Source organism: Lolium perenne, chromosome 3 (assembly GCF_019359855.2).
Source record: "Lolium perenne isolate Kyuss_39 chromosome 3, Kyuss_2.0, whole genome shotgun sequence".
NCBI classification, from domain to species: Eukaryota; Viridiplantae; Streptophyta; class Magnoliopsida; order Poales; family Poaceae; genus Lolium; species Lolium perenne.
In genome coordinates, this window is record NC_067246.2 from 319,577,419 (window position 1) to 319,590,458 (window position 13,040).

Sequence of the window (13,040 nt, forward strand, 5' to 3'; positions counted from 1 at the left end):
AACATGTGAAACTCAAACATACTAGATGCATTAATCAACATGAGTAGCAGCAGCGCAAACGATAAAGCATCCATCGCTAAACAGATCGAGATATGTCGCACGTACCGATCTGGTGGTGGTGGCGGTGGAGATGTAGCAGATGATGTCGCAGCAGTAACGTTGTTGATGACAACGTTGTTGACGATGGGGACGACGGGTCGAAGTAGACGGCGTTGAAGACGACGGTAGGCAGCACCGCCCGACTTGGACGGAAGGCGACCCGTGATGAAGAGCTTGAGCAGTCGCGCAGAGCGCTTCCCAAAAACCTAATTCGCCCTCTCCCGTACAGGATCGCAAGGACGAGAGGTTCCGGAGACCTGCTCTCCCGTTCACCGATGCACGTCGGCTCACGGGATGGAGTAGGCTACGATGGCGGCGCAAGCAGAGAGAGGTGGAAACCCTAACTCGTGTATTGGATATGTTTCTGCGGTAGCCGGGCAGGAGATTATATAGGCTCGGGAAACCCTAGGCAACGTGGGCCACGCCCATGTCGCACGAACGTTTCGAGTCGGTTACAGATAGCCGTCCCCGAACCGACTAACTGCGACGCGTCCGTCTAGGACTCTGTTCGTTTTCCTGAGCTGCAAAAAGTAAGGAAAGTCTCGGCTCGAGGCTCAATCCACTCACCACGAGCGCGGCGCGCGTCGTGACGTGTCGTGTCGTGTCGTGTCGAGTCGAGTCGAGACGAGCGAGCGAGGAGGAGGAGGAGCGCGCGTGTAGCACTCCTATTCTCACTCACTTACTAGTGGTGGAACAACCCACCTTATAAGGTGGTCTAACTTCCTCCCAACTTTCCATGTGGGACTAAACTTCCCACCTCTTGCCACTCCCTAGTGAGCTGCCACCAACTTGGGCTCAAACTCACAAGGCTGCCACTCTATTATTGCACTGTTGATAACGCTTTCACCTTGTTTGGTGGTTTCAATTGTTGGATAATTAGGCACAATTTCCATGATTAATTCCAGAATATAAAACATAATGGCAGCAACTACTAACATGTGAAACTCAAACATACTAGATGCATTAATCAACATGAGTAGCAGCAGCGCAAACGATAAAGCATCCATCGCTAAACAGATCGAGATATGTCGCACGTACCGATCTGGTGGTGGTGGCGGTGGAGATGTAGCAGATGATGTCGCAGCAGTAACGTTGTTGATGACAACGTTGTTGACGATGGGGACGACGGGTCGAAGTAGACGGCGTTGAAGACGACGGTAGGCAGCACCGCCCGACTTGGACGGAAGGCGACCCGTGATGAAGAGCTTGAGCAGTCGCGCAGAGCGCTTCCCAAAAACCCACCCGCCCTCTCCCGTACAGGATCGCAAGGACGAGAGGTTCCGGAGACCTGCTCTCCCGTTCACCGATGCACGTCGGCTCACGGGATGGAGTAGGCTACGATGGCGGCGCAAGCAGAGAGAGGTGGAAACCCTAACTCGTGTATTGGATATGTTTCTGCGGTAGCCGGGCAGGAGATTATATAGGCTCGGGAAACCCTAGGCAACGTGGGCCACGCCCATGTCGCACGAACGTTTCGAGTCGGTTACAGATAGCCGTCCCCGAACCGACTAACTGCGACGCGTCCGTCTAGGACTCTGTTCGTTTTCCTGAGCTGCAAAAAGTAAGGAAAGTCTCGGCTCGAGGCTCAATCCACTCACCACGAGCGCGGCGCGCGTCGTGACGTGTCGTGTCGTGTCGTGTCGTGTCGAGTCGAGTCGAGACGAGCGAGCGAGGAGGAGGAGGAGCGCGCGTGTAGCACTCCTATTCTCACTCACTTACTAGTGGTGGAACAACCCACCTTATAAGGTGGTCTAACTTCCTCCCAACTTTCCATGTGGGACTAAACTTCCCACCTCTTGCCACTCCCTAGTGAGCTGCCACCAACTTGGGCTCAAACTCACAAGGCTGCCACTCTATTATTGCACTGTTGATAACGCTTTCACCTTGTTTGGTGGTTTCAATTGTTGGATAATTAGGCACAATTTCCATGATTAATTCCAGAATATAAAACATAATGGCAGCAACTACTAACATGTGAAACTCAAACATACTAGATGCATTAATCAACATGAGTAGCAGCAGCGCAAACGATAAAGCATCCATCGCTAAACAGATCGAGATATGTCGCACGTACCGATCTGGTGGTGGTGGCGGTGGAGATGTAGCAGATGATGTCGCAGCAGTAACGTTGTTGATGACAACGTTGTTGACGATGGGGACGACGGGTCGAAGTAGACGGCGTTGAAGACGACGGTAGGCAGCACCGCCCGACTTGGACGGAAGGCGACCCGTGATGAAGAGCTTGAGCAGTCGCGCAGAGCGCTTCCCAAAAACCTAATTCGCCCTCTCCCGTACAGGATCGCAAGGACGAGAGGTTCCGGAGACCTGCTCTCCCGTTCACCGATGCACGTCGGCTCACGGGATGGAGTAGGCTACGATGGCGGCGCAAGCAGAGAGAGGTGGAAACCCTAACTCGTGTACTGGATATGTTTCTGCGGTAGCCGGGCAGGAGATTATATAGGCTCGGGAAACCCTAGGCAACGTGGGCCACGCCCATGTCGCACGAACGTTTCGAGTCGGTTACAGATAGCCGTCCCCGAACCGACTAACTGCGACGCGTCCGTCTAGGACTCTGTTCGTTTTCCTGAGCTGCAAAAAGTAAGGAAAGCGAGGAGGAGGAGGAGCGCGCGTGTAGCACTCCTATTCTCACTCACTTACTAGTGGTGGAACAACCCACCTTATAAGGTGGTCTAACTTCCTCCCAACTTTCCATGTGGGACTAAACTTCCCACCTCTTGCCACTCCCTAGTGAGCTGCCACCAACTTGGGCTCAAACTCACAAGGCTGCCACTATGTGGGCTTTGAGATTTATAGGAAAAACTGAAATCTAATTTGGGCCACTAAAAGTGGGCCCAATATTTCAACATCAATATGTATATTTCATTTCAAGGCTTTTGCTAGTTTTTGTTACTCCCTCCGTCTATACCTATAAATCCAGATTTATACAAACTCAGATGATAGACAGAGATAGTACGTTCGATGCAGATATCAGGTTCAACTTTTGGAAAAGAAAATCTCATATCCCATCGATCGTCGCGTCAGCGACACCAGATCACCGAGTGTGTATCGGTAGTTAATTTTACTCACATGCCGACGTGCTTATTGATCAAGAATTAATGAGAACATTGACTAATGACCCCAACTCAACGCAATAGCTTGGACCGATGCAATGGCGCCTCGACTTCGTGCAAAGTCCTCAAGCAAACATCATCTCTCACGTGAATATGCTCAGCATCGATATGTAAACACGTATTGTTATGTGAATCAGTCCATGCTATCCATATATAATTCAATTATTTCCATATCGCACCGTGATGAAAATGGTTTATAACACCATTCCAGGGCAGATCTCGATGTGTATGACACTAAGTCTGAACGATTAATTAACTTATATACTGGTTGACTCGTGAACGTATATCGTGTGGTGAACATCCAATACACTATGATCGATCCATCGATCGGCCATTGCGCGTCACCGACACCCACTGTATGTAGTTAACTTCACCTACGATACGGATGTGATTAAGATATGCTGACAGCTTTGATCAATTCAACGCAAAAGCTTGGACCGGTTCAATGGCGCCTCGACGTCGTGCTGTTCCCTTCGGCTTAACAGCACTCAGCTTAAGAAAAATACTTTGTATTATTATTTTGATCAATAAAATACAAATTATAGGTCATAAAAAATATATCATTGAAAACGTTTTTAAAATACGAATCTAATGGCATACCTTTTGTAGACATATAATTCATATTTGTTAGTCAAATTAATAGTTAAAATTTGTTTTAAACTACGTGTCTGCATGTTAAACTTCATCGGAGGGAGTAGATGATACTCCCCTCTTTCATATTTGTCGAACTTTATAATCGTTGATCAATTATTAATAATAAAGTATTACTCGTATTATATTTCCTTCGTTTATAAAAGATGTCTCAATTTTGTTAAAATTTGAATACATCTATACACTAACTCGGTTTTAGATACATCTAAATTTAGATAAAACTGAGACATACTTTATGGGACGGTGAGTATATAAAATCAAATGTAAATGAGTACATTGATGCTGATGATAGTATTTTAATTTTCCAATAATAATGTATTCTCACATTGGTTGAACTTAGCAAAGGTTGACTCTAAATAAACTTTTTATGCGAGGTAATATGAAACAGTCACTTTGTTCTATATTAGCTGTTGCGGGTTCCTATGTATTTGTATGCAAAATGTGTCTAGGTAGATCTGAATTAGGGGCAACTAAAATGGAATACAGGTAAGTACAAAACACCAAGTGAGAATCCTTAAGCAAACATGGTCAGTGACGTATGCCGCAAACATCGTCACTCGCTTGTGCCACTCTATATAAACCGACAGAACTAGTAGCTATCAATCGCACAGGGCACAGCCTATACCCTAGGTAGCTGCTCTGAGCAATGGCCGAAATGTGGCAACTCAAACCCCTTCTCCTGCTCCTCGCCGTCGTGCTCGGCGCCATGGCGTGCACGGTGGCCGGCGACGGCGGGATGCCACTGGTCATTCCCATCACCAAGGACGCGGCGGCCACCTTGCTGTACAGCGTCAGCGCCCCCGTCGCCGAGAACGACCAAATCACCAACCATCTCGTCCTCGACCTCTCCGGCCCCATCATCTGGTCCACCTGCCCAGATGGCTACGCCGCGCTGGGGTGCACCAGCCTCCCCTGCATGCAGGCGCACCGCTTCCACCCGCCCAACTGCCCGCAGACCGGCTACGGCAAGCCTGACGCCGACAATCCCCGCCGCTGCAAGTGCACCGCCCACCCGCACAACCCCGTCTCCGGCGACACCGCGTCGGATGACATGACGGAGTTCACCACCACCGTCAACACCACCGACGGCAAGAACCCGCTTAAAGAGGTGTCATTCGTGGTAGCGACGTCCTGCGCGCCGGAATCGTTGCTAGCGGGGCTGCCGGAGAACGACGTTGGTGTCGTGGGGCTCGGGCGCTCCGAGCTCGCGCTCCCCGCGCAGATTGCGGTCAAGCAGAAGGTTGTCAACAAGTTCGCGCTCTGCCTCCCGAGCGGTGGCGTCGACGGCGTGGCCATCTTCGGCGGCGGCCCGCTCTTCCTCCTCCCGCCGGGGCGCCCGGACGTCGTGGCGACGCTCGCCGGTGACACGCCGCTGGTCAAGCACGGGAAGTCCCCCGGCTACTTCATCTCGGCGGACAAGGGCATCGCCGTGAACCAGGCGCAGGTGCAGCTGGACGGCAACGGGCTCGTGGTCGGGCTCTCCTCGACCATCCCCTACACGGAGCTGCGCTCCGACGTGTACTGGGCCTTCATCACGGCGTTCAACACGTCCACGGCGGAGAGGGCGAGGGTCACGCCGGCCGTGGCGCCCTTCGAGCTGTGCTACAACTCCACGCAGCTGGGTTCCACGCGGCTCGGCTACGCCGTGCCGCAGATCGACCTGATGCTGCAGGGCGGCAAGAACTGGACGGTCTTCGGGGCCAACTCCATGGCGCAGGTGAACGACCAGACGGCGTGCCTCGCGTTCGTGGAGATGAAGGGGGAGCACAAGCAGTACGGGTACGGCGGCGGCGCGACGGAGGCGCCGGCGGTGATGATCGGGGGGTTCCAGATGGAGAACAACCTGCTGGTGTTCGACGAGGAGAATCAGCGGCTCGGGTTCAGCTCGCTGCTCTTTGGCAGGCAGACGACGTGCAGCAACTTCAACTTTACCATGGCTGCGTAGTGACTCGTTACAACTTGTGTGCTACTCCGTACGTGCCTGCGTGGTGTGGTATCATCTCTCTGGTTTTACGAGTGATCAAATTAATTACGTGAATTTTGGATGTTGCATTCTGGTAAGAAGAATAAATTGGAGTCACTTCGATCGCGTAGTGTTATGGATCATACACTGACAAGTTGTACTGATCGAGTGCTTGAGGAAATGATTGCATTTTGATTTCTTCAGTTTTTGATCGAACACGTGCTGATCGAGTGGTACATCCGAGACTACCATGTGACATATAGTACTTTTTTTTTCGGGTCATAAATGATTGTATTAATTAGATAATAGTGTTGTTACAATCCCGTAAGACAAGCTCATCATGAACCAACTCTAAGAAGAAAGTATGTTGGTTCACATGCGATATGTTAGGTTTTTTGGAAATCTGGAGATTCTCACTTTTAGGCTGGCCTGAAGGGATGCCTCTTCTCATTTGCCTACATCATTATCGTTGTTTATGTTGTGAGAATTTTTTTCATGTTCTTGGTTATGTGGATTGTGAGTATACTTGGACATTCTTTGGGCCGGGCTGGGCTTCATGCCGGACCTAACAAAGCCCAACGCAAAAACCAGGCCCGGCCCGGCCTGACCATCGGGCTTAAAGTTTTCGCCCAAGCGCGGCCCATCCCATGAAATGCCCATCAGACCTCGGGCCTTAAGCCGGGCCTCTTCCTTATTTGACGCAGTTCTCATGTGCATTCTATTTATGTAGAGCCGAGTGTAATGTTTAAATTTTAAGTAATAAAATAGACTTTATCAAAAAATTAGGAACGGACTCTAACCAAACCTCTATTCTTTGATTCTTCGTCCCAAAGCTAGCTAACTCATACTAGACCTATTACACAACCTTGGAATTAAAAAACTAATAATCCGATTTGAACAAAGTACAATACGACGGTAGATTTTTCAAGAATACACCCTAAAAAGGTGTATCAATCATGTAGAAGAAAGTCAAGGAAAGCTAAGTTTGTGCCGCCAACAAGGGGTGGAATCGAATTGGTTTTAAGTTACATTCGTCACTCTCCTCAAGTGATGCTCAATAACTCCCTCTCAAAGTTTCATAGTGGTTTGTAAGTTTAATTTCACGATAATTTGTACAGTTTTGAATATCTTCTTTATTCTTGAAAATAGGTACTAATATGTATTTCCTCCACTCTTCGGGCCTCTTGTTTGACCAAAAAAATTGGTTTAGTAGTTCAGTTAGTCATACTATTTCCACATCTCCAAGACTTCTCGTAGAGACAAAATTATTTCTTTGTTTGAGATTAAACATGAGATGAGAAGAATACAATAACTAGCAAAACCACAAGCTTGGAGATGCCCTCGCACCTCCTATTCTTTCAAGTAATCTCAGATTTCTTATTCCGAAATTCGTGTTTTAGCTTTACCACCATGATTCTTGTGTAGGCATAGGAAAGCATGTTTTCTTTTGCATTTTTTTTTCAAGTTTATGTCTCCGTTAGAATATAGGTTTATATATGTTATTATGTTTTAGTTGATATCTATCAAAATATAGTGCCAAATCTTATCCATTTGGATATTCATTAATGTCTCACAGTTGCATGAGCTATAGTTTGCTGTCGGTATCTATTCACTGTTTTATTTACATATTTTACTGGTACACTGTAAAATGATGAAAAATCCAGGTTAAGAACATATTTTAGTCCTCAGTATGCAAAAGAAGAGTTTTGCAAAATTTTGTAACACTCTTTGGTGGCCTTAAAAATTACGCTTTCTTGTTGCTTTTTTATGATAGATTATGTCTTGTTGCAAGATCCACAACGTTCTCGCTAGGGCGACCCGGGGGCGACCCTCCCCCCTAACCCTTGGATCGCCGGGGCCTCTCCTCCCCCGTGCCGCCACCGGAGGAAGCTGTCGGGAAAAGCTTGGGAGGCCGGCCATTTCTCGCGACTCCCTCGTGTCCTTGGCGGCGGATTGGGGCGGGACCTGGTGTGGCGTTGTCTTGCGTGCGGTTCTACGGGCGCATGGTGTCGCGGCCCGGCGGGCGCCTCCGACGGCGTGCTAGGCCGGCGGTAGAGGTGCTGGTTGGGGCGGGCTAGATGGGGTCAAACCCTAGGTCCTCTCCCCCTTGCCTTTTCCGTGGTGTCAGCGGACGGTGGTGGAGGGCTAGCCGTTGGGCTGCGCTGTTTCCCAGGCAGGTGCGGCATCTTCGGACTTCGAGATCTGCGCTTGGTGTCTCCATCCGACAACCTTGGCCAGCCTAGGATGGTCGGCGGCGTGGGAGCCCGACCTGAATAAAGGTGGTGGTCCTAGGGTCTCTCTTGTGCGAAGATGAAGACCTTCATGTGGCAGGCCTTTCTTGATCTGGCCGGAGTGATGAGTTTTGGAAGGCGCCACCAGCGAATGTAATAGTGCTTCTATTGCCTAGAGTTTGTTGGATCGGGTGATTTTTGGCCGTGCGCACCCATGCTTTTATTCTGACCGTTTTGTCTGGAGGGAGCGGCGCGAAGCTCTGTGCTATGTTGACATCAAGTGGAATTTTGGTTCATGGTGAAGTCAGAAGAAGAGACTATCATGAAGGTTGAATTGGAGGACTAGCTAAGTGAGGTTCTAAGTCTTTCTGCTGTTGAGGGGCTTGCTTGATGTTCTAGGCTTCGCAACAGTGGTGTGAAAGTAGGGGCGGCAGCATAGGTGAAGTTCAGAGTATTACCTTTCGGGGTGAAAATCCAAGGTCTGCCCTTAACTGGTTGTGTCTGGCAATGACCTTGTTGAAGGTGTTCCTTTGAGAGCGGAAACTATCTTCAGGGTGAAAACCTAAGATTAGGTCTTTGATCGGGCGACAACGGTGCTGGTGCACTATTTTCTTCTTGGAGACGTCGCTTTTGGAGTGTCTGAATTTCAGGTGGTGTCATGGTAGAAGTATTATTGTTGCTAGGGCTAGGATGATGTAGAGGGACTTTTATTTCTTAGTTTTCTTTTTCTTTTTTTTTTTTGGTTGTGTGCATCCGTATTGCTATTAGGGTATTGCGTTATTGCAGAGGCTAGGTGTAATTGGTATCTTCTGATATTAATATATTTCCTTTATCGAAAAAAGGTGTTGTTGCAAAACTGGTTCTCTAGATTTAAGTTTGATTCTTAATGATTCTTTACATGTATTGTGATTGTTCGCTACTTAAACAACATCTCTAGAACTTTGTTTTTTATTTTATTTTGGAGTCTTTATAGCATCTAGGATATTATATTCTGCCAGTAACGTCATCCCGCGGAAAAATAATGGGATAAATGTTTATGGTGTAGTTTTTTTATAGGGAATGAATGAACAACCAAACTGAAAATAGTGAATGGATGAAATCCATAATCTTTGGGATGCAGTACATCCCCTCTACGCCGAGCATGGAAATATTTAAGAATGGTTAATACCATAAACTTATGGATGCACCGGCATCTCCCTCTACAACAACCACCATCGGTTTGCAATCCTTCAAACTTCATTTTTTGAGCACCATAAAAACTTCACATAAACTTGCAGCGTATGTATATTTACTTTTTCGTGTTATATTTCGTCTTACTCATGTTGCCAAAACCACTAGCAACAAAGTTGTTGTAGAAAAAAAGATGATTGAAATAGGATGCACCTAAAAAGAAAGATGAATAGGAAAATAGTTGCAGGAAGGAATGCATGATCAGTTTACTCTTTACGTAAAAAATTTAGTAGATGGATGGTAGTACGCAAGTGTCATGTTTAGTATGCAAGTGTTACTTTTAGTTAGATTTATTTTTTGTGAAGCTATAATTTATATTACGCTATGGGAAACGGACCATACAAACGAACACTGTTGCATTCTCTCTAGCGGTTAATCTTTTTCCCCTCTTGTTGCATTTTACTTAGTAAGCACGATATTGTGATTGTGCATCCAAAATCTCTTGAACAAGTTACTATGTTACATGTGTTCACCATGGCATTCATTGACATTCTAAGTAAATTTCTTATCTGTTATTATCTTTAGTTTTCAAGTCCTCTTGAGGTACTTTTCAGGTAAATCCTACAGCGCAGCCACGCCTTTTTCCTCGTCTGGACAGCTTATTTCAATGGAAAACTAAAACAAATCCAAATAACAAAGAGGCACTAAATTTCCTTAAACTGCGAATAATGGTCAATTTAACCCCCTAACCTTGTTCAACAGGTAGGGTCAAAATGGACGTTAAAAGGACCATTAGTAATAGCTTAGTGAGCCAAATAGTAAGTTTTACAGGAAAACTAAGAGCCAGGCGAAAAGTCCAGGGAAAACAAACACAAACCATTCAATCAATCTAGGATATCCGAAAAGTAATTATATGCACTAGGCAGGCATGGTGAAATTGAAGTTACTGCACGAGAACCCCCTGCCAGTGAGCAACCCGCTGAAGCCGAGCCGCTGCTTCTCCTCGTCGAACACCACCAGGTTGTCCTCCATCTGGAACCCTCCGATCACCACCGCCGGCGCCGCGCGGCCGCCGTACCCCGTCTTGCCCTCCTTCATCTCCACGAACGCGAAGCACGCCGTGTGGCGGTCCACCTGCGCCATGGAGTTGCCGCCGAACACCGTCCAGTTCTTCCCGCCGTCCAGCATGAGGTCGACCTGCGGCACGAAGTAGCCGAGCCGCGTCGACGACAGCTTGGAGGAGTCGTAGCAGAGCTCGAACGGCGCCGCCGCCGCAGGCGGGGTGACCCTCGCGCTTTGGCCCATGGCCTGGTCGAACGCCCTGATGAGGGGACGGTACACGTCGCGGCGGAGCTCCGTGTACCGGATCGTGGAGGAGAGCCCAATGGTTAGCGACGGGTGGTCGAGGATGGGAACCTGCGCCTGGTTCACAGCGATGCCCTTGTTGGCCGAGATGAAGTAGCCGGGTGACCCCCTGTACGCGCGGAGCGGCGTGTCGCCGGCCAGCATTTCCGTGATGGCCGGCCTCTCCGCCGGGATGAGGAAGAGCGGGCCCCCGCCGAAGATGGCCACGCCGGTGCCGGATCTCGGGAGGCAGAGCGCGAACGTTTTCGCCACCTTCTGCGTGCCGGCGACCTGCGCCGGGAACGACAGGCCGGAGCGCGCCAGCCCGGCGACGCCGACGGCACCAACCGGCAGCTTCGCCAGGAGGGATTCCGGCGCGCAGGACGTGACGGCGACGAATGACACCGAGCGCAGCGGGTTCCTGCCGTCGGTGGCGTTGGCGGAGAGCGCCGTGCGCGTCACGTCCCCCGAGACGGTGGCGCCGCACACGGGGTTGTGCGGGTGCGCCGTGCACTTGCAGCGGTACGGGTTGTCGTCGTCGGGCTTGCCGTAGCCGGTGTGCGGGCAGCCAGGCGGGTGGAAGCGATGCGCGCGCATGCAGGCGACGCTGTTGCACTCCAGCGTGCGGTGGTCGGTTGCGCAGGTGGACCAGATGATGGGGCCGGAGAGGTCGAGGACGAGGTGGTGGCCCGGCTGCCCGTTCCTTATGACGGGGGCGCTGTAGAGGAAGGTGGCCGCGTCCTTGGTGATGGCCGTGACCAGCGGCTTCCCACCGTCGCCGGCCACCGTCCACGCCAGTACGCAGAGCGTCGAGACAGCAGCGGCGAGGAGGAGACGTCTAGGTTTCGACATTCTCGACCGGCCACGGTACCTCTCTGATCGACAAATTAGCTAGCGTACGTACGATCGGGGTGACAGTGACATTGCTACTGGTAGTTATACGCGAGATTAGATGGTGTATACGTGATAGATAATGTTTGCGCGCTGGAAGCTAGTATTGGATGGCCGGCTTGCTCTTTTTTAAGTTTTCACTGGGAGAGGAGACCCGATCAGCGTGCCGGGATTCTCGTTCAAGCCCAGGCCGGCGCTACTGAATAATTATGGCTCCTCTGGTGATCGATCACATGCCACATGGTAACATTAACTTGATGAGCCATGAAGTAACGGTAACATGCATGGCTGAGCTGTCAGTGATGTGCTTCTACACTGGAAAAAGTTCGAAACAACGTATAGATGAAAGATAAATCAAACCCTAAACTTCCAATTCCTAAAATCAGCACACTGAAACTATTGAATTCCCGGTCAATTTTGAACCCTGTATCTGTTTGATGCACCTGAAAAGCAGCAATCCCGACCGGAATAACTTTCTAGTCTCACATACAATGCGAGCCTACCTGTCAAATCCATCCTCCTCCCTTGTCTTTTTTTTTTTGAAATCCTTCAATCAACCGGGCTGGTGGTGATCAAGGCGCATATCTGTCGTTGCCTATTCGACGGTACTCCAGAGGAGGGATCAAACCCTAAACTTCCAATTCCTAAAATCAGCACACTGAAACTCTTGAATCCCGGTCAATTTTGAACCCTGGATCTGTTTGGTGCACCAAAAGGCAGCAATCCCGATCACGATAACTTTCTAGTGTCACTGTGTCACTTACAATGCGGGCCTACCTGTCATATCCATCCTCCTTCCATGTCCTTTTGAAATCCTTCAATCAAGCGGGCTCGTGATCGCGGTAGGCATGAGTTCCCCTTCCTCGCCTCCGGTAGCCACACGTGGGCTAAGATGCAAAAAGTTGTTAGAATCGTGATTACGAATCGCATCAAATCCTCTATGGTAGGATTGCACACCATGGATTGAAATTTCAGAGTCATAAAATCTTACATCTACTTTGTAGAATCGTACAATCGTTTCACTCAAATTGAGTTGTAAAGTTATAGAATCGAATAGTAGAATCACGATTCTGACAACTATGAACGCATGCATCATGCTACACCACTGTCTCGGTGCGACCCGCGCATGCATGTTGGCCTGGACGAAGCCAGGAAGGCGCACGCATGACACGCCAAGCTCATCATTGACTGTTCCCCATGGCCGCTTCTCATATTCTCCCCCAGATGTTGCCCCTACTCTGTGGTCAGGATCCATAGCGCGCATGGGTGCAGGAAGACAACACTCAGCTCGTGTACGCCTGGTCGATAACACGGGCTCTCAGCGCATGGAGCAGCTCCGCTGTTTTTGGCGCTCGAGTTATATGAACGAGATAGCAAGGTGCTCGTGACGAGCCGCACCATTGATGGGCTACTGGCGATCGACGCCATGAAGGCGAGGTGTGTTCCCCGTGTTGGATCTAAGGACGCATTCTTCCAACTGGTCTTGCATTGGAGGTAGAGGATGAATATAACATGTGGGGCCACTTTGTCGATGAGAGAACAAGTTATTTAGTTTAGGAT

At 49.3% G+C, this 13,040-nt stretch overlaps 2 protein-coding genes across 2 annotated transcripts; one reads left to right on the plus strand and one right to left on the minus strand.

Moving 5' to 3' along the window:
* The first annotated feature begins 4,502 nt into the window (after positions 1–4,502).
* Positions 4,503–6,060, plus strand: LOC127345614 (chitinase CLP-like). The gene has a single exon (XM_051372103.2). It carries the CDS (start codon positions 4,528–4,530, stop codon positions 5,824–5,826), a length of 1,299 nt encoding a protein of 432 aa, XP_051228063.1. The 5' UTR covers positions 4,503–4,527; the 3' UTR covers positions 5,827–6,060.
* A 3,876-nt stretch (positions 6,061–9,936) lies between these two features.
* On the minus strand, positions 9,937–11,474 carry LOC127345620 (chitinase CLP-like). Its single transcript, XM_051372108.2, has one exon. It carries the CDS (start codon positions 11,439–11,441, stop codon positions 10,164–10,166), a length of 1,278 nt encoding a protein of 425 aa, XP_051228068.1. The 5' UTR covers positions 11,442–11,474; the 3' UTR covers positions 9,937–10,163.
* Between the last annotated feature and the right edge of the window lie 1,566 nt (positions 11,475–13,040).

Coding starts and splice junctions, on each gene's coding strand:
- LOC127345614 (XM_051372103.2), top strand. CDS start 4,528: ATGGCCGAAATGTGGCAACTCAAACCCCTTCTCCTGCTCCTCGCCGTC.
- LOC127345620 (XM_051372108.2), bottom strand. CDS start 11,441: ATGTCGAAACCTAGACGTCTCCTCCTCGCCGCTGCTGTCTCGACGCTC.